At 34.0% G+C, this 22,716-nt stretch overlaps 1 protein-coding gene and 1 long non-coding RNA gene across 8 annotated transcripts; one reads left to right on the top strand and one right to left on the bottom strand.

Annotated features, from left to right (window-relative positions):
- Positions 1–568: 568 nt before the first annotated feature.
- LOC128207460 (dual specificity protein kinase splB-like) lies at positions 569–21,845 on the bottom strand. Of its 2 annotated transcripts, none has more exons than XM_052910391.1 (3): positions 21,709–21,845; positions 4,083–4,693; positions 569–3,821 (listed from the first exon to the last, which is right to left on the bottom strand). In XM_052910391.1, exons 2-3 carry the CDS (start codon positions 4,683–4,685, stop codon positions 2,778–2,780), a joined length of 1,647 nt encoding a protein of 548 aa, XP_052766351.1. In that variant the 5' UTR covers positions 4,686–4,693; positions 21,709–21,845; the 3' UTR covers positions 569–2,777. The 2 variants fall into 2 exon arrangements, with proteins under 2 accessions (XP_052766351.1, XP_052766350.1); XM_052910390.1 differs by lacking the exon at positions 21,709–21,845 and adding an exon at positions 5,890–6,186.
- LOC128207461 (uncharacterized) lies at positions 12,446–19,684 on the top strand. 6 transcript variants are annotated; one of them, XR_008256710.1, is made up of 8 exons: positions 12,527–12,541; positions 12,806–12,872; positions 13,533–13,571; positions 13,935–14,022; positions 15,804–15,886; positions 16,277–16,398; positions 16,785–16,897; positions 19,517–19,684. It is a non-coding gene; the product is annotated as an uncharacterized LOC128207461 (long non-coding RNA). The 6 variants fall into 6 exon arrangements; XR_008256707.1 differs by lacking the exon at positions 12,527–12,541 and adding an exon at positions 12,684–12,698; XR_008256705.1 differs by lacking the exon at positions 13,533–13,571 and having other exon boundaries at positions 12,446–12,698.
- Positions 21,846–22,716: the final 871 nt, after the last annotated feature.

Below are 22,716 nucleotides of genomic sequence, written 5' to 3' on the forward strand. Positions count from 1 at the left end.
CCAGCTTAAATGCTTTGAGCGTCTCGGATAATTTTAAACAAAAAGCCAAAATATCACAATGCATTCCATACAAGATTATTTTCGAACAATTTGAAGTATAAACAACACAAATAGGTAAATGGCTAAACTTGATCAATGAATGTATGCATATATCACGTAATTTCATTAAAGCTGCATTCTCACAGATTGACCGTTTTGACACTTTTTTTTTCTTGGAATGAGCAAATATTATTGCGATAATGACTGGAAATTAGTAATATAAGTCTGCCGACAAAAGATCAGATCGCAGTTTTTCACATTTACGTTTGAAAGTTGATGTTTTATGGCCAACAGCGTTACGAACGTTTTACGAAAAATGAGGGGTTTTTTGGTAGTTTTCCAAAAAAATGAGATCTGTTCTTTATTGGATTATCTTATATGACTGAATTAAAGGCATTGCTGCCAAAATCAGATGATTCTGATACAAGAAAAAAGTCAAAACCGCAAAACTGTGAGAGAGCAACTTTAATATTAAATCAAAGTGTTTCTGATATCTGAAATAAAGACACACAAATAAACGAACTACACAAAAAAATATACTTTTATTTCTATTAATATATACATTATTGATTCAATAATTTTTAAAACAGGAAAACAAGCCTAAAAGCTGCACTCTCTCAGATTTACCTTTTTTACAACTTTTTATTTTTTTTTGTCTTGGAATGAACAAATTTATGCGTAAATATCTGCAAACCAGTGATAAAAGACTGCTGACAAAATATAAGATCGCAGATTTTCATATTCTAGTTCGAAAACTAATGTGTTATGGCTTAAAGTATTACTAACAGTTTAAGAAAAAGGCATAAAACATCAATTTTTGAACTTAATTAAAAAAATCTGTGACTATGTTTTGTCAGCAGTCTTATATGAATTGTTCACATGCATTTTCGCAGAAATTGGCATGTTCCAAGACAAAATATAAAAAACAAACTTGTCATAATGTTCAATCTGTGAGAGTGCAGCTTTAAGTAGAAATTTCATACTTAATTTTCCTCCCATTAACTGAAACAACATCTCATTCAATGGAGACCCCGCACTTTAATGCGGCGCCAAAACAACACATCAATACCTCATTATTAGATAATGTATCTAATGTATAATGTATCTAATCTATCATATAAGTCATCAATAATAATTATCAGTATTTGCCATAATGACCCGATACATTTTATCTGAAACAATCTAAATTTACATCGCAGGATACATTGATTTTGACCAAACATGTTAGTATCTATAGACTTTATCAAGTTTATATTTTTCAAACTTCCTAGAATTAAACACAAAAAAGCAACACGGCAATGTTAAGTTAAAATAAAGTGTCAAATCATTACAGATTTCATATATCAAAAGTAATCAAACTCTGACGATACACAGTCAAATATAAAACGTAAACAGCATGTCGATATGCACACCATTTCACATGTATTCGAACAGTCTCTTAACGACCTCTTTTCACAATCGTTCTCTTATATACAATATATTTCACAAACATCCATGTTTAACTGGTGGCGAAAGTAACTTAAAGCTGCACTCTCACAGATTGAACGTTTTGACACCTTTTTTATTTTTTGTCTTGAAACAAGCCAATGTTTGCGAATATGCATGGAAACCAGTTATATAAGAATACTGACAATAATTTAGATCTCATTTTTTATAATTAAGTTTAAAAAATGATGTTTTATGCATTTTTCTTAAACCCGATCTGATCTTTCGTCAGCAATCATTTATAATTGGTTTGCAGATATTAACGCAAAAATGTGCTCTTTCCAAGACAAAAAATAAAAAAAAGTTGTAAAAACGGTATTTCTGTGAGAGTGTAGCTTTAAGTATATTAAAAACATTTATACAAATGTTTTTGTTTCACTGATATTTCACATATTACACAGATTCTGCTTGACACAACAAAATTGAAAAAAATCTCTAGTATGCCAAATCGACACTGCAACAGTTTATTTTATGCCAAATTGACAAAACAACAATCTCTTGTATGCAAAATTGACACTACAACTGTCTCTATTACACCAACTCGTTACTGCAACAGTCTCTAGTACACCCAGTCGATACTGCAGTAGTCTCTAGTACACCCAGTCGATACTGCAGTAGTCTCTAGTACACCCAGTCGATACTGCAGTAGTCTCTAGTATACCCAATCGACACTGCAGTAGTCTCTAGTTTACCCAATCGACTCTGCAGTAGTCTCTAGTGTACCCAATCGACTCTGCAGTAGTCTCTAGTGCACCCAATCGACACTACAGTAGTCACAGGTGTACCCAATAGACACTACAGTAGTCTCTAGTGTACCCAATCGACACTACAATATTCTCTAGTGTACCCAATCGACACTGCAGTAGTCTCTAGTGTACCCAATCGACACTAGAGTAATCTCTGTCCTAAAACAAGTTCACACAGTCTTTCACACAGTCTCTGTTTCACAGTTCAATTTAGTGTGCCAGTGTACACTATTTATTCAAAAGTCAAACAAATGTTCAAATGTGCATTAATATGTCATTATTTTTAAGTTATATATTTCACTGTTCAAAACACGGCAACAACAATTCAGTTGCCTGTTTTTTTTATCTTTCATCATTATGGATTATGTATATTTTGTTACCACGTAAGAATGTAATATATTATTTATCGCAAGGTGAAATATAATGCGATCTTACGCTGAAGCGAATATTATTGCTTTTTGTTAAATGCTTAAAAAGTATACAAATGACAGTTAGATTATTGCACATCTACTGAACAAACACGTACTGTGCTGACTCTACCACCTCAGTAAGCTTTCCGATTTCAATGCGATCCCCCGGCTCACTTTTCCATGTCTGAAGCAGCGCCTCCTTGACGTCAGGATTAATGATGACGTCATCATCCATATCCGGTATAAGATGTTTTTCACCAACCTGCACTTTAAGCTGTATGAAGCTTAGATTGACAAATGGCTCTTCTTCAAAAATAGTCTCATAAATGATAAGACCTAGCGACCAGATATCCGCCTTCATCATGTCGGAAGCCTTCAAAATTTCTCCTCGCAGAATTTCCGGTGCAGAATAACGTGGCGTGCCCAATCCGCTGACGAATTCGTCGACCTTCGTAGAAGTCGTCTGCGTGCTGTTCTTGACAAGACTGAGGCCAAAATCTGTGATTTTTGCGATGCACGTCTCCCCCTTTGAGTAATTGATCAGTACGTTCAGGGTTTTTAAGTCGCAGTGTGCGATGTTTTCACCATGTAGGTACTTCATCCCTTTGCAGACGTCAGTTATAACGTCTAGACATTCCGTCTCAGAGAACGTGATATCGGGTTTGATATGCAATGCATCGTAAAGACTCATCTGCATGTACTCCATGACGATGCAAACATTCGGACGTTCTACGCATGCGCCAAGGAACTTGACGATGTTCGGATGTTCAAGAGCGCTGAAGGTTAGAATTTCGCGCTTAAAACCATCCTCAAGTCGCTTGCTGAACTTTGTGTCTTTCAGTTTCTTCACGGCAACAGCGCTTCCATTCCATTCAGACAGAAACACCTCCCCAAACCCGCCTTCGCCAATTTTCCTTTCAGGATTCAGACTTAGCTCCGAGAACGGGATACTCCCTTGGAAATTCGTCAAAAGAGACGCCATTGTTTTTGGCTTCGATCCGTGGGTCTTGTTCCAATCCAACTCTTCCCTGTGTCTGTTCAGGTGGTAAATAGCGTTCTCTAGGTGCTCCCTGTAATCGTGTTCGGTTATATCAGGGTAGAAGTCATCATTGATATCACGATAGTCCTCAAAATCCTCAAGCTGCAAATATCAATTCAACGTTTCAATTTCGCTAAAAACCAAAAAAAAAAAAAAAAAAACGTTTAAAAAATTAAGAATATGTTAAGTTCATATTTTAAATTTTCAACCGAAAAGGCAAAAACACGGAATACAGTGCACAGATATCAGGAATGTGATTGGCTAGTTTTTAGCGATGAAACTTAAGTGTAATAACGTAACTATACTTGAATATTTAATAACCGTTTTAGAACCACCACATGTAAAAAATAGCTATTTGTGTACCTCATCTCCGTCGTCCAGTTTCTTAATCATCTTTTGTGTACCCTTGGTCTTGTTGCTTTTTTTAGGCGGCGGTCGGCTCCCCCTTGGTTTCCCCACCCTGTCCCGGTGACGATTATCTGGGCTATTCACGTACACCTCCGTTTTAACCTCTCCCGTTTGCTTGTGGTGAACGGCTGTTCCAATGATCTTCCCCACGCGACCCAGCTTCCGGTTCATGTAGTTATCCACATAAACCTTGGTGCTACCAGGGTCTTCGATAGAGACGGGCATACTCCCCTTAGGCAAACCAACCCGACCAAGTTTCTGGTTTAGGGCGTTGTCTTTGTACACATCCGGCGTAGATGGTGTTTCTCGGGAAAACGTAGCCGGCCCCGGGCCACTCTTCTCCGCTTTGCTAACCACAGCGGTACCGTGTTCCTTTCCAACACGGCCGAGGGACCGATTTAACGGGTTGTCGACGTAGGTCTTTGGACTCGCATAGGATCCGTGACCTCCGGTCGCCGACCCTCCGCCGCCGCTCCTTGATACTACCATACTACCGACAGGCATTCCAACGCGTCCCAGGCTACGGTTAGATGCGTTGTTCACGTACGAACGAGGCATAGTGATTTCTGAAGGAAATTTTATAACACATTAACAGACAGATTTAACCATGACGTATTGTCTTGTCCGATAACTCATTCATCTCACCCTGAAATACTCTTTATCCGGGAAATTAAGTCCCCGGAAGTAGAACAGTTATATTGCAAATGCTTTACTTAAATTTGGACTTGCTGGGTGTATCTTATGTTCCTGGCATTCTCCTTTGTTTAAATACAGATAATTATACAAGAAACATTGTCTTCACTATTCAGTTATTTCATTTTAGTTCCAAAAGTTCAAAACAAAGCATCTTTACTCAAGTCTAACTAAATAGAACATCACCATAAAATCTAACTTTTGTTGCTATTCGCCATTTTATATTACAACAAACAAAACTCCTCTTTAAAACAGTGTTAGGTATACTATCAAAGACGTCATATCATTATATCTGGCACAATAAAACGTTAATTAAAGTCCATTTTAGTACCCATATAGATCAAGTAAATATATCACCTGTGGCTTCGTGTTAAAAAAATTGTGAACTGTCACTCTTGGTGTTCGTTTCAATCTAACAATGAAGTAAACAATACTCTCCTTTACATACATTACATCGCAGCAATGATAACACACGTGTAGACAATCATTTTACATATAGATGGTTTGACAAATATAATATTTATAAAACATTATTCGTATTGATATGTTTAAAACAGTAGGGAGTCCAGCCCTGGGGTGGTATTCATATTCAACTTAAGTTCATCTTATTGTAATTCATCACAGACTTCATTGACTTGATTGGTTAGTTATTAATTACAAGTAATCCGATTAGCTACATCGTTCTTAGATCTAATTACGAATACCAGCCCAGCCCTGGGGTGGTATTCATATTCAACTTAAGTTAATCTAATGGTCATACTCAATATTGACATAAGAACGGTGTAGCTAATCTAATTATTTGTTATTAAAAAGAGTTAATAAAGTCAATAATGTATGGCCATAAAATTAACTTCAGTTGAAAATGAATACCAACCAAGGGATTCGCTGGTATTCTCAATTGGATCTAAGAGTGATGTAGCTAATCGGATTATTTGCAGTTAAAACTGTCCATTTGTGGAATAAAGTCAATGATGTACGATCATTAAGACCTATATTGATTACCAGCCCTTTGGGGTCTCTTTTATCCCCACTGCATCGTAACGCATAAAAAACAAGACAATTTACCTACCTGTGCGACTGTAATCCTTAACTGAACTCAGCGCTTATGAAGCTTTGTGCGTAATATATTAGTCACTGGAATTCACAAACTTTTTAGAAAATAGTTCAACTTTCGCTTTCCATACCATGATACATGATCGAAACAGACTCCACCTGCGCTTTACACATCCTTATATAAATGGGTATGTTATCATCTTATCAATGGTAGCAAATGTTAAACTGATTTTCAGAAAATGGTTCTACTTTCGCTATCCTTCCATGAAACATGATCAAAACAGACTATCTCTGGGCCAGTATTCAATATTGATCTTATCCTTATCCTTAGACATGCCTCAGTGATTTCACTCGGCCTATTGGTCAGCTAGATATACAACAGGCCAATCAAAACATTGAAATTCTAATCTTAAATCTAAGTTCAATTTTAGTTGGTTATTGAATATCGCCCCAGAGCTTTACAAAAATATATATTTTGGTCTGCTATCACTGATAAACCGGTTTCGTGTTTACGTTCATGCGTCCGTCAATGTGATCACTGGTATGATTCATATGTAATAATTTAGAAAGCTTTAGATGAAAACAACCGAAATTTCCTAAGTGAGTTACATGTATTTGAAAGCTTACGTACGCGCGCTAACTAAATTTCGTCACCCTAGTGCAATAACTCAATAACTGCATAAAGAATTATAAGCAGATATCGAGTTATTGCACTAAGGTGACGTAATGTACAGGCATTCGCGGTCACACTAATGAGTTATTATTTAAGTTTGCTTTTCTTAATAATAAATTCGGTAGTCGGACTGCGCCCGCCTTATGCCGAGTTAAAGGTTAAGGTTTAGTTCAGCAAAAAATAACTATTATTATGTAGTCTAGTCGAGCTCAGTTTCTTTACTATATAATGTTTGCAAACAAAGTAGCCATGTATTTGGTGTAATCAATGCTGTTAAAGCTGCACTCTCACAGATTGAACTTTTTTTATTTTTGTCTTGGAAAGAGCATTTTTTGCGAAAATATCTGCAAACCAATGATATAAGATTGTTGACAAAAATCAGATCGTATATTTTCATATTTCCGTTCAAAAATCAATGTTTTATGGCTTAAACCGTTAGTAACGGTTTAAGAAAAATGCATAAAACATCATTTTTTGAACTTAAATAACTTGAACTAAAGCTACACTCTCACAGATATACCGTTTTTACAACTTTTTTTATTATTTGTCTTGGAAAGAGCAAAATTTCGCGTAAACATCTTCAAACCAATGATATAAGATTGCTGACGAAAAATCAGATCGTACTTTTTCATATTTTCGTTCAAAAGTTAATGTTTTATGGCTTAAACCGTTACTAACGGCTTAAGAAAAATGCACAAAACATCAATTATTGAACTTAAATATAAAACTCTGCGATCTATTTTTTGTCAGCAGTCTTATATCACTTGTTTCCATTAAATTTCGCAAAAAAATGGCTCGTTCCAAGACAAAACATAACAAAATTGTCAAAACGCTCAGTCTGTGAGAGTGCAGCTTTAAACTATGATAGGTCTCTTCCCTAATACATTTCTAGTTTCGGTGCATATTTTTTTAAACAACCAAGGAAGTTTATCCGAACGATAAACTACCGGAATGTAATACGAACTACTATTTAATTTGGTTTCACAAGGTAAACAAAACGAATAGTAAATCCGATGTTCTGCTAATTTCTGACATTTCATAATCCACGTTCATCGATAAAATGTTAATACCAACCTTAAAGCATTGTTAAAACATTTTCAGTGTGTTTATTGTGTGTTTCTTTTGTTTGCTTAGTGTTTAAAGATAAAGTTTAAAAACCTTTAATGCTTTAAACTGAAAACTACTTTTACACCATTCCACAATGAAGACAGTAGTATAATAATTGGTATTTCGCGGCCATTTTGTTTGGTGGTGCGGTGGTTCTGTCGGTGGTTCCATTGTTTACGCATGCGCAAGTTTGAAATTGACTTTCGCGGCCATATTTAGCGATTTCGCGCGTTAGCGGTCATATTTGGCGATTTCCCGCTTTTAGCGGTTATGTTTAACCATTGTTTAAAATCCAAGACAAAGGGTCATTGTTAACAGTGAAAGACATTCAAATTTAATGAACGGTGATATGAACTTTTCACCTTGCAAAACCATACTCATTTTTCCGTTAACATAACATTAGCCAAGATGAGTTCCGTTATCACCATCAATACAATATTTTTATATATCAATTCAACTCCCAAAAGGAGCGATAGGGAGAACAATCTTAACATGTTAACAATAACATTTATCATAGAAATGGTCACGATTGTTATAATGATTGTACTTGATACCTTTTAAAAGGGGCTCATGATCATTTTACATAAAATATTGATAAAGGTTATATTGAGCTGACCTAACAGTTGAGAGGTTATGATAACAACTATTGTTTTCTACAATCATCAAATTTTTCAAAAGTTTTTTTTCAATCCCTTTTACAAGTAATAAACAAAATTTGATCTCACTAGTTAGGAAAATTACAACGTTTTTTTCCCTTTAATGATTTTATATGATTTCTTTGTTTCAAAGAATAACGATTCATACACGAATGTTTTGGAAGAAAGTTTAAGACAAAGGTTTCAAAATGTTCATTTTAAAACTTTGAAAAGACGTTTGTTGTCCTTGTTCATCAGCAGATACAGTTTTTTCATTACCACAAAGATTTATAATGTCTCTGTTCAAAAAAATAATAATGTTTTCCATTTTTACAAAGGAAAAAACCCATAGTTATCACTAGGTTATAGGGTAAAAGAAGGTAACTCGCGGTCATCTTTGACGAATCTGGCGGGTCCCATCACAGGCAGGTCCGCGGAATGTTGACGGGTGCATTGTTTGATTGAGAGTATTCATTTCAATGTAGTTTATGGTACGACACGAAGATAGCACTATCGTCTTTATCAGATCAGGGTTATGTATGCCAAAGGACAACGCTCCAAAGTTTCTAACAATGATTAACGCATCATTTGTTTAATAGTATTGCCTTTAATTGTTATCCCCTTATCACACGATGTACTAATTATAACCCTCTCTATCTTTTTAAGTGATCAAACTTCTGATTATTTAAGGTGAAAAAGCACATGTCATTGACGCATTGTAATACCATTAAAGTGAAAAGTCGGTTAAATGATGTGTTGAAAGTCCAAAAGACGGGACTGTCACTATTATCGTTATCATACATTTAGTTTATCATCCAGGCTAACTAAATCTAGTACAATGAGGTGATCTATCACAGAAGGTCACTAATTAAACCGTTGTCCAACGCTCGATTTATTACACACTCCTTTGTGTGAGAAGATAATGATAATTTTCCTCTTTAAAAATCTCTTTTTGAGATCAATATTAGTCATTACTGTGTTGTTTTAATCTTTGGTTAGAATCAGAAAGCCCCATGCGATATTTTGTTTTGTATGTTATTAAACTAGTTTGTAATTAATCATTGTTATTGTATATAGTTTAATTAACTGTCACCAAGCAATCCTGTACATATTGATATTAAACAGATTTATAACATCATCTTTTTCACAGGTTTGATTTCATGAAACTTTTGCAGTATTATATACTTTATATTAAATGTTTACTTGTAATCATGATTGGTTGATCCAATAATTTACAAAGAGGTACCTTAATAACCTTCGTATTACTAGTACTTGATTTTGTACCCTGGTTTTGACAGATTTATGACGAATGATATATTGGCTAAAGAGGAGAAAGGGGGAAATGACTTTCCTTCAGCAGGTGTTCAAATTGTTCCATGTAATATTTGCTTCTTGAGAAAAACATTTAACAACTATGTTATTGTAATGTGAGTACCTATAGTCTTGTGCATTCAACGAACATTGAAAATTGTACTTATGCCCGTTCTAGAAAAAAAAGCAATTATTCACTTGCAAATGATTTTATCCGCGATGGCATTAATGACAAATTCTAGTCCCTGAAATAGGTATAGCAAGACATACTCTAATTTAAAACATACAGCAGATATTTGATATGAAAGCTATACTTTCAGCAATTACAAGTCAAACTCATCTAATTTAACAACATTGTTATACATTTTAGCAAGTGTGGTGATAAAATTCAGTATTGCTACTGTACATTAGGTGGATAGGACAATTGGATCCTGTCAGATGTACGCTCCAGACAGACAAGGAGGTGGAGGACGAACTGATCACACATTAATATACATCATTAAACTTATAAATTTAGCATGTGTCTTTTAATTGGATGTGCGTTTGAAATTGACTCTCGCGGCCATCTTTGGCGGTTTCCCGCGTTAGCGGCCATATTTAACCATTGTTTGAAATCCAAGACAAAGGGTCATTGTTTAACTGGGTCTCCATTGATTAACAGTATTCATTTCAATAGAAGGGATATAAACAATAGCATTGTCACACTAACCACATCAGTGTATTGTATGTCAAAGGACAACTCATCCAACGTTTCTAACATAGGGTCATCGACCTAGGATCTATTTAATGGTATTGTTTTCCCTCATCAGACGATGGACTTATCATAACCTCCACCATCTTTATATGTGATCAAACGGATTCTTTTATATGTAAGATCACAGGTCATTGACAAACAAAAGTTCATCAGAACCCAGCCATCGCGTGATCGAAAGTGATTTCAAGAAATTGAATGACTAAAACCTGACCGTTTAGTGTCAATTCGTACAACAACACCATATCTAATAGCCACTCAATTACTCTCCGACGTACCCATTGTAATAACTTAAAAGTGAAGACAGTTAAATGAGCTGCTGATGGCTCAAAAGACGAGATTGTCGTTATCATATATCTAGTTTATCATTCAGGGTGACTAAAGCTCTTCCACTGTGGTGAGCTATCACAATAAATCACTTATTAAACCATTGTCAAATGCCAGCGCTCGATTCACTGGACTCTGTTTATCATTATGAACACCTCCGTTGAACCTTACAATGACATGAAAGTTTTTCAAACAACTTACTAAATAATCTTTTATTTTGACCACCAAAAGTAGGTTTTGAAGATATAACAGTTTTGTCCTCTCTTAGCTTCTTTTGAGTTTCACTATTTTTATTAAATCGGTAAAGGATTCACACAATTTCTTTATCAAATAACCTCATACCTTAAAGGTATGATGTATCGTTTACATTTCATTAAATCAACCCTACAGAAATGTTAAAATGTGTTCGATCTTATTGTAATGAAAACGTGAATGTTTTTTATTATTTATTTTTGTGTATAACTATTTCATTCCATTAATACAATATTTTAAAATTTAACAAGACCAAATTGAGATTTATAAGTTGAGGACATGTCTGACAAGCTATTTTATACCATTCCGGTATGTTGTATCAATAAATAAAATATCAGACAAGATTTTAATATTTATTTTCTTATAAATACAATACAATGCAAATACAAATAAAGTTGATTATAATTGAATTCAAACAATTTGTTTAACAAAGATCATACATTTTTATTTTATTTTTTTTATTTATTTTAGGTTACATTTCAACAGTAGAGCAGTAGATAACATCACATGAAATTACATGAAATTAGATGTAATTTGGTATAAAACATAGAAATTATATCTCTTGTATCTTATAATGTCCATAAGCATATGATTTAATTCCATCTTCTAATAAAAATCTTTTGTCATCAAAACTAGATAATCCTACTTTGCTGATTGTTTCCAGATAAATTTTATGGTTATGACTTAATGAATGCATTGTTGAGTGCATTTGAGAATTATTAAATAATACATGTTTATAATCATTAAGAGTCAATGATTTTTTAACAACCGCTTTTGATATCCCTTTTGCTCTTTTCTCGTCTATATCATCACACTTAAATGCATACATTTTCGATCGCAAACCGCAATATTCACTAATACATTTCTCATTTGTTTCACTTTTCATTTTTCCCATTACTTTTTTGTTGAAGTCACTATATAAAAAATGATCTTTAGGGAAATCTGAAGTGTCAAACAAATGTGAATAGGCCAACATATCTTGGAAAATGTCCGGTGTTGTACATGATACTAAAAATGAATCTGTGTCCGTTAATTCTAGCTCAACGTTGCTACCATACACATTTTTCAAATGATTATAATAAAAATCGTACATGGTATATTTTGACAAATCAAGGATACTCATTCCAACAAAAATTGGTTTATTTAATTTAATTTTTTTGCGACTTAATTCAACACCAACATGGTCTTCAGAAAAAATCCGGTGCATCTTATAAGTGGGTTTGGATGACACCTTCTGTAGTCGTTTTTCTGTATGAACAAGTTCTACGGACCGATGCTTCCGAAGATTTTCCATGGTTTTTCCTGAAAGTAAACAAAATTTTTGGTAAGTAACTTTTCATCATGTTAATCTTTACTCTGAACTGCTCAATATATGTTTTTATGATGGTATCCGTCGTTATCTTAGATACCTGTGTTTTGGATGAGGGATATGAAAATGGGACCGAAAAATACACTTTTTACTTGCCGGTAGTTAGTTTTGGTCAGTTTTACTTTAGGTTCCTAATTGTACATGAGCACTTGTAAGCGTCTGATTGAAGATGAATGAAATACCAAAAAGTGAAACTACGCCTGACAATTATTGAACAGTTGTTTTTGTAGATAAGTATTAGTGGTATGGAAGTGACAATAAATAAATTGTATAAATTACATACGGGCAGATCATACAAAAATGATAACAATGTTATAAATTAACACGAACCCCCAAAAAAAACAACAACAACAACCTTACCGAAGACCGAGTTGTTCATGAGTTTGAAGAAGTTCTTCTCGTAAGCAGTCTTGGCTTGTTGTCGCATTTTGGTGTTGAACTCAACGTAGGGTTTCATGAAAGCCTCTTGTTGGAACTCTAATACTTTATGTATTTTTTCAATTTTAGACCGAGTTGGAGATACAGTTGCAGGTTGCGATAGTGAAGTACATAATTCTGTTTGTTTTCTAAAGTGGTGAGTAATTTTTCCACCTTTGCTCTGGGTTGAAGTTCCTCACTGTTGTGTAAATGTTTCAACACATGTTGAGCATAAGGAGATAATTTTTCATTGGGTGTGAATTTACGTTCCGGAGCTAATGGGTAGTCGTTATGACTGTCATGTAAATGTTTTGGATATTCTAGATCTACTTCTAGAATATACCCCTTAGATCCATCCTCTGGTATTTTTTCAGGTTCAAAAGTATCAATTTCTTCCTTCTGTAAAAACTTAAAGAATGTTACTAACTCGGAAACTCAATAGTAAATGAACTAGTTTGTCAAATGTTTTGGTGGGAAAATATTCCACCAAAATGTGAATTTGGCGGTAAAAAAGTTCGCCAAACATTTGAATTTTAAACATTTGAATTTCAAATACTATAGGGAATCCATTTCAATTTGTTAATTATCTTTGTTTTTCCCCTTTTGTTTTGTTTTGACTTTATTTCTTTGAGATTCTCATTTTTTTTCTTATTTTTTTTAGGTTTTTCAAAAAACTTGTTTAAACGTTTCACGACTAGTCTTTTCTGTAAATTTCCGTCATTTTGAATTGATTTTTTCTGTATCTTCCTGCCATTTTGAGTCAACCTTTTCTGTGAATTCTTACCATTTTGTTGTAATACCATGTTATTGTTTTTAGAAGGTTGACTGTTTTGTAAACTTCCATCACATTTAGAGAGTAAGTATTCACACTTTGATTTAGGAATTAACACTAATTCTTGAGCCATGATTCACTGGGTTTAATTAACGCTAAAAACTGTTTGAAATATTTTAACAGAATGGCTTTCCTCCTTTTTTGAGAGAGTCTTTTGGATATTACTTTACGTATGACATGTCTATATCGTTTCAAGTTCTTTTTATCCTTTTCTGGAATGACAAGATTTCCCCTGATAGCATTGTAAATCACCTCTATAAGTGCAGCCAATTGAGATTTTGTTAAGTTTTTTATCAACATTTTTTGTTGTTTTTCATTGGTGTTGATCATAAATTTTAAAAAATGTCTCTCCTTCTGTAGTTTATCTTCCATTTTTCTCCTTTTCAGGTAGAAATACAATGGGGGTTTGATGTGGAAAGATGTCTGTACGAAGTTTATATAACGGGTTAGAATGTGGACTTACATCCACCAGAAGGTAACTATATTTCTTGTTTGTGGCTTTTCTATAGGCATCCATAAAATAATGCGTTTCACCGGGAAACATTTGTTTGGCTAATGCTTGAATTTGTAATTTATCTCTCTGATTGTTAAACAACACAAAATAATGACTGTTTAGACTAATAGTTCGAAAATATTTTCCTCCTGTAAATAAATTTTGCACTACGAAAAAGACTGAAAAATTATGGTGATGACTATAAATGGTGAATAAGTTGACAATATCTACACTTTGTGAAGCTTTTTGTGCTAAATCATCAATCACTAATATTTTGAAGTCAGTTTCCATAGTCCACATGTCCATATCGTCTTTAGTTGGTAAACCTTCAAAAAATTCAATATTTTCCACATGTTCTTTCATATCATCAAATAAGGATTGATAGGTAGAATAACAATATATAATCTTTTTCGGAATCATGGTAAACATAGAGTTTGCATTTTTAAACAACTCAAATAGAAAGGTTGACTTTCCACTTCCACTTGTTCCTGCCACAATACAAGTGGCAGGGCATTCAAATTTAATTAATGCATCCAACATGATCTACACTTGTTGATAACAGAGAACACAATAAATAGAATACAAACAAAAACCATTTAAATACACTACTTTATTAGTGATCTACATGTTTGGTTTTTGAAACAACCATTTTGCGAACAATATGGAAACATATTTCTAACGAAGTTATATACAAGTAAATCATTACAGTCATAATCATTGAAAAAACTATGTACAATGTCATAAAAAGATACACCATTTGTTCGTTGTAGTGAGAAAAATAAACAATACATCCCACAAACATCACTGTAATTACTTTGTAGCTGTCTCGAATTTGTGATAACAGTTGAAAAATAAGAAGCATATTTCAGAAAATAAGTGTTAAAATAGTCAATTGGTTTCCCATAACTGTCAAAATATTCGATAGTGGTTGAATTTGGGAAGTAAAATGTACACCAATGTCTTCCTTCCATGAAATGATTGTCTGTATTGGCAATAAAACCACATGGAAATACCAAGTCGTTTGGTAGTTGATCAGCCGCAAACACCCCCAAAATTGTTTTTTGCAACATTGGATCACAGTCTATACAACACTGAAGCTGTGATGTATTCATTCTGTTATTATGTCTCTCTGAGCGTTAATTTGAAAAAATCCAGGAGAACTATTATACACAATACAGCTTGTTGCGGTAGATAAAGCCGTTCCAAATTGAACCTCTAATCGCACATTTCCTGTTTTTATTAGAGATAGAAATGCTTCATCAGAAAACTTTGGCTCTAATTGAAATGTAAAAATACAGGATGTGCGTGCAAAGTCTTCTCTGTTTATATCAAGTCCAGCATCTTTATTCCACATTCCATTTGTTAGAAACATATTTGCGTATACTCTCATAAAACTTTCTCCATTTAAATTATTAAAATTTGTTTTTAGTGGATTACCCCACACTGGAACCCCATCAGCATAAAGGCAAATACTCCTAATGTCACAGTTTAGGAAATGAAATGGATTTGATTTATAATCTCCCGAAATTGCTGCTGATCTGACAAAGGCTACGACAATTGTATTTGGTTTTTGTCCTTGAAATAAGTTATCCCACGTAAACACCGTACTACCTGCAGCAATGGTTTGTAACCGACATTCAAGTCTATCAAATGGATACTTTGCTGTGTTGATCTTTAACATCTCAGAGTGAGCAACAATGAGAGCTGGATTGACTCTAACTTTTTTTACTAAAAGATAACTATCTGTAATGTTTACTTTATAGCTTGGGGATGTCTCGCCAGAACTTAGACAGAATGCTGGAGAACTACGATACAACTTCACATTAACATCCACTTGGTTTAACAGGTACCGTTTAATAGTAAATAAACTGTGATATATAGGCCCTTGCAACTCTAAAGTTTTTGATTTTGTTATATATTTTGCCCGTAAAAACAATCCATTGTTTGCTCCACTAGGATCACAGTCTTCTGGGTGATCATTGTCATCTTTTATGAATAGTTGAGAAGACAATTGAGAAAATGAAGCATCTTTTCCATTACATAGTAAAGTATTAAACATGGCTATATATGGATTGTAATTAGATGATATAACCGCCTTGTTTTGTAGAGTCACTTCTATAATTGAAAATAATGCCTGCAAGAACAAATTCACAGGTCCCACCTTCTCACCCGATTTTAAGTTAGATCCATCTGGATTAGTTACTTTTAGTTTCACACATAACTGTGTATCTTTCAGATCGAGATAGTCCATCGAATTCTGACCACTGATTTGAAACTCAATGGGAGTATCATCCGACACTTGGGATATTGGACGAATCTCTTGATAATGGACATCATTCACCGCAACTTGTGTAGGAGGTAAGTCAAATAGTAGTAATTCATTCGGAACACCTTCAGAAAATCCGTCTTTTGTGAAATAAGACATTTTATGAACCAAATATATCCCACGTTGTTATAGATTTCTTCGAATTATTTCTCGCTTTCTTATCAATTTTCCATTTATTGTCCACTTTTTTGCTTGCTTTTACACCTTTTCTTGATTTTTGATTGTTTTTTACAGGTTTATTTTCAGTTTGTTTATTTTTTCTTGTAGACTTCTGTCCTTTTTTCGGTTTAGTTTGTTTACTCCTGTTTCTGAACTGTTTTTTTCTCGCGCTGTTTACACGATGTGTTACTTCTGAAGGTTTGGATAATTTATGAACAAGGGTTGACATTTCTGAAGTATTTAAACCATCTCGTTTCAGCTCACTTTTCGCCTGGTTTACTGTCTGTTCCGATGGGGAAACTGTGCTGATTGTCATACCATTACTTCCCATCTTCGACTTGTGTGGAATGGCAAATCCCCTCCCAACTTGAGGTTTGTTATTTTTGAAATAGTCTATCCACATTTGTGGGTTCGGTACATACAACTTAGATTGATTCATATTTGGGGTAAAATGGATATCGCTTAAAATGAAGTGTGAGATGCACTGGTGAACTTACGAATGAAGCATACTCGTTTTCCACAGTTTTTATACTGAAATCAATCTCTTGGAATTCTGATCGGTTTAAGGGTAAATAAAAAGGAGATTCTAACACATAATTCCAACCATTTTCTTCGTTTTTCTCTATTCTTCTCAATAAGGGACGTTCACCTCCGTCAACAACGCTTTCTTTGCAAACGTTTGAGTAAATAAATAAGGTATTATCTACAGTTTTTCTTCTTGCTTTAGGATCAGTTTTTATACTTATTTCACACAAAGCAACCTTCCAGTAACCATTAAAAGATAGAGGTAATTTTAACTGCACTTTGAAGTTATAGGGTTTGTTCTCGGTGAAGATGTGATTACTTTCACTGTCTCTCACAAACACATATCGTTCCATTATTATTGTTCTTGAACTTGATCTGCATCAATCCAGCTATCAAATGATTTTGGAAATCCTTCCCATCGAACAAAATACTCTAATTTCCCTTTGACTTTTCTCTTTTTTAAAACTTTATCAACATACCAAAGACTGTCTGCATCTTTATCAACAGGAATTATTTCATTTTGATTCACATAACCTGATATTGGTTCTTTATTCAAGTCTATGATCTTATATAATGGAAAACCTTGTTTGAAAATCTTGCTCTTTATTTTAAAAACTTCTGTAGTATATTGTTGTTGATAAGCTCTTCTAAAGGGATGTTTCGTGTAACTTAATCTAACCAAATCACCAATTTTATATTTAAAGCGAGGAGGCGTTTTGGGGAATTTTTTAGGTTTTAGATACATTTTACTCCAAAGTTGTGTCTCGTTTTTCTTTGTAACATCACTTGGTGCTAATCCATCCAAACTCCGATGAGGGGAATTATTGTAACTATTTACAATATCTTGAAGGTGATCTATATATCTATAATTTCGCTGATATCTTAACATTCTAAATATCATACCACGAAGGGTACTAATGACTCGCTCTGCATAGTTTGCTTTAGCGGTGCTTTGTGTATTAAACAAGTAAACTCTCTTCTTTTGCATAAACGCTTTTAATTCACGATTGATAAATTCAGAACCTCGGTCCGTTCTTAACTTTTTAAAGTTATGAACACTAAGAATATCCTTGATTGCTAACAATACCGTGTTAGATTTTTTATTAACTAAGGGTCGAACGGATAGAAAACGTGAAAATATATCTATAACAATGAGTAGGTATTTAACTCCATCATTGTATTTAGCAATGTTATCAACTGCCATTAAATCCATATCACCCTGATCGTTCATACCCGCCACTTCAACACGTGGTCTTTTATATGTATGTCTCGCCTGACGTTGAATGGCATACGAATCTTGATTGTTGAGCCATTTCTGTATGAAATAAGTAGTAAATACTCTTGGATAGTTTTGGTTTAATATCCTGTGTAACTTTTTTGCACCCAAAAAGCTGCCTGCGTTTTTAGAATCGAAATAATATTGTGATAGGATATGTTCCTTCTGCGTTTTATCCATGATTAAACATGATCATCGTTGTTAGTAGTTTATATTATGGGACACATGGGTTGTTAATTAAACTAAAGCAAGGAAATGAAAACATGTATAGATATAAATACATTTATTTGAAACTAAACATGTATAAAATAAGTCAGCATATGATCATACAAGCATATACATACAATGACATACATGTACATAAAGTGAATTAAATATTTATTTGAAACATGCAAAAAAGGAAATTCGTGAAGTAATAAATATAACAAATCATTTTACGCCACACAATGCCAGAGTTCTTAATTTCTCATGAATTCTTTTTTTGAAGAAAAATGCAGTAAAACACATACAACATTGCATAATATGTCCATTTTGTTGTGTTGTAAATATTCTTTTGCTCAACGTGATGGACGAAACAGTCGATCTTCAATGCGATTGATTGTCAACACCATTCTTTTCATTTTTTCACACCACCGCTCGGTTTTCATTATCTGCAGATAGTCATTGCTCTCTAGCAAATGTTTGTGTAAATCAATCATTTCAGAGGAAATGTTTGAAATGCGCACAATTTCTTCCCAACTTTGTAGTATATTTTTTTCATTAACTGCGTTTAGCATGTCACTAAAGTAACGTTCTATTTTATACTCATCATCATCAGGGTCTGTATCCATGATACAATCGTGATCTTTTTGAGATGGGAGATCCATCTGGCAACCATAGCAAAGTTGTTTAGTCACCATACCCATAACCTCACACAGTGCCTTCGCATATACAAAGTCAAAGTATGAATTCATTAGCGCGACACTTGTAGAAACTGGAGTATAAATCTCTGTAGTGTCCATAACATTCGTTTTGGAGTCACAATGTTCATTTTCATAAATATCTTGAGATAGTTCACTGCAATCCATGTTAAGTTTTTCTGCTGCGATATGATCACACCAAATGTCGATGAAACACTGAATGTTTGTGCTGTGTTGTATGTCTTTTATAGTTACATATGGTAACGGAAAAATTCAAATTTGAATTTTCAGATCATCCGGGGATATCGCCATATTGAAAACCCGCCAGAGGTTCGGTCCACGTCCATGGTGCTCGGGATGAGTCATTGGAGGACGAAGATCGGGTGTCCTTATGCTGCCATGAAATGTCGTTTTTATGATGTCCAATTATGTTCAAAAATAAACAACTTGGAGAATGTGTTTTATGTTCTAACAACGACTCGTCTCCTTTCTGCCACTGATGTAATCGCAAACCGCAAGAAAAACACTCTACTGTGTCATTTCTGCCAGTATAATAAAATCCTGCTGAAGATAATTGGAACTTGTTTGGTTCTATTTGAGGTGGCCACATGTCGAACGTTTTAAGTCTGTCTTGAAAGAATAGCATGCTTGGAGAACTATATTCAAACTCTAATAGTTTTGAAGTTGTCATTTCGACTGTCCGTGTAAGAATGAAGCCAATAACTGAACACTTTCCTTCATATCACAGAGAGTTTCAAAAATATCAAATGGTAATTGAAAACTTTGGTGACCCTTTTTAAATATTATTTTAATGCGTCGCTGTCTCTCTTTTACAACTATGACAAATTTGTCACCAAGTGTGCATGTAATTTCCCTTCTTATTGGTGACCAAGAGACATTTTCAAAACCAAAACCTCTCAAATATGTCTGCAACTCGTTAGAAAAACGTATCTGAGCTTGAGCCATTTTTTGTATTTTTTAAACACTTTAGACAACTGTTAAAGCACAGACTTACAATATCCAATTTGTTCGGTTTGTTATATACCACTATTGACAATCAAAAAAAATAAAATGTCTTGGACGTTGATTATTCTCGTACTATGGACTCGTCTTTAAGTCCTGTATATGCGGTTAAAAAGGGAATGAATTTACATCTATCCGGATATTCTTCAATCTCTTGATGGCTATTGTACTGATCAACTATGGTTTGAAAATTGTTAGTTTGTCTTAAAAGAAATACCATTTTCTGATGACTCTCCTTAACCCACAAATATATACAACGAGCTTCACTATCGTTCCAGGGTAACATATTACCATTCTCATCCCAAAAGGAATCAAACATTCTCCTGTTTGAGTCATATGGTGTCAAATTATAACTCATATTAGCCGGTAAAACAATGGCTGCCAACTTCAATCGCAAAAAGATTAATACTGATAATCAATGGAGACCCAGTTAAACAATGACCCTTTGTCTTGGATTTTAAACAATGGTTAAACATAACCGCTAAAAGCGGAAAATCGCCAAATATGACCGCTAACGCGCGAAATCGATACCATTGTCTTCCCGCTCAATGTTGGTTGAGTTAAACTAACTTTGAAAATTGTCCGCCAAAACATATACGTACGCATGCGTAGACAATGGAACCACCGACAGAACCACCGCACCACCAAACAAAATGGCCGCGAAAGTCAATTTCAAACTTGCGCATGCGCAAACAATGGAACCACCGACAGAACCACCGCACCACCAAACAAAATGGCCGCGAAATACCAATTATTATACTACTGAAGACAATAACTTTTGTAAATAAAGCCTATTAAAAAAAACACAACCCCCCCCCCGTACTTTCCACTTCCTGTTTTTGGACCAAATGTTACCCTAACCATACACTATGGTTACGGCCCGATCAATAATCTAGATTCGTTCGTTTTTGTGAGGTAAAGATGATTTAAATTTAACTTTCCAATTTCCACACAAAAAGTCGAACAGAAACCCACCAAAGGCACATTATAATCGTAATTTAGTGGAATGACTCACGCTTTTAAGCTGCACTCTCACAGATTGAATGTGTTGACAACTTTTTTTAATTGTTTGTCTTGGAGCGAGCCAATTTTTGCGAAAACCCATGGAAACCAGTCATATTATAGACTGCTGACAAAATTAGATCGCAGAGTTTTACATTTAAGTTTAAAAATTGATGTTTTGTGCATTTTTCTTAAACCGTATTTAAAGAAACGGTGTAAGCCATAACACATTAATTTTCGAACGGAAATATGAAAAAGTACGATCTGATTTTTCATCAGCAATCTTATATCATTGGTTTAAAAATGTTTACGAAAAATGTTGCTCTTTCCAAGACAAATAATAAAAAAAAACTTGTAAAAACGGTATATCTGTGAGAGTACAGCTTTGAAGCATTGAAAAAGGCATAGACAGTGGATGATACAACTGCAAAAAATATAGTAAATTGTCAAAAACTTACATAAACTTGATAGTGTTGTGTACAACTCATCGAATCTTAATCACTGATGTACACATGTATCTTTCAAATTGTTTGCGTATCTTTCCAGTTCGAAAATTTATTGATTTGTCTACCTCGTAAATCCCGGTTAATCTAAAAATAAGGTCGGCGTATGTATCTGTACTAATTGCGTGGCATTATACACACTGTAAACTGGGAAACCATTACGAGCTATTTTTAAACAGGTAAACTCAGCTGAGACAGTGACAAAAAAGTATTCTAATCATGTAAAATGATGTATGATCGGTCTCATACTAGCCCGTATATATTGACAATTCATATAAACATTAATTATTAAAGTAATTGTTGTAAAAGCAACAGACGGAGGGCAGTGTCTTGAAATATTTCTTAATATCTACATTTTTAGGTTAAACAATAGGTCAGTTTTATAGGTTAATAGGCCATGTTTTGAAAACAAAGTATATGTATTAAATACGATTGGGTTTCCCCTAGCTAGATTTCAAACTAAATACATTCAGTAAATACCTTCTAAACAGAAGGTCGTGAGTTAGAATTCCTGCTTGATAGCATATACTTTCTATAACTTTAAATCTCCTCAAACTAAGCTATTCGCTTTATTACAATACTATGTATTAACAGTGTTTTAGTTGTCAGTTCAGAAACAAAAACGTACGACGTTTACTGCATTGGTTTAATATAACGGTATTCAAGTCATTTAACTAGCCAAAAAGTTTATTTCAAGTTTGTATTTCCCAATAAACATGAAATTGTTAAAAACATCTTACTGTCTGACATCAATATTTGACAGAATAAAGCTCCATATCTTAACAACAGCAATACATGGAAGTGATTTTGCAAGGAAGTCTCATTTGTACGAAAAATACCTTCATGATATACCTTGTATTGAAAACAATATATATAAAAAAATCCCTACCGACCCTACCTAGGGATGTTACCCTAAACAAAAAATATTGTTTTAGGCCTAATTATGTATTTTTTGAAGGAGGG

This window comes from Mya arenaria, chromosome 11 (genome assembly GCF_026914265.1).
Source record: "Mya arenaria isolate MELC-2E11 chromosome 11, ASM2691426v1".
NCBI lineage: Eukaryota > Metazoa > Mollusca > Bivalvia > Myida > Myidae > Mya > Mya arenaria.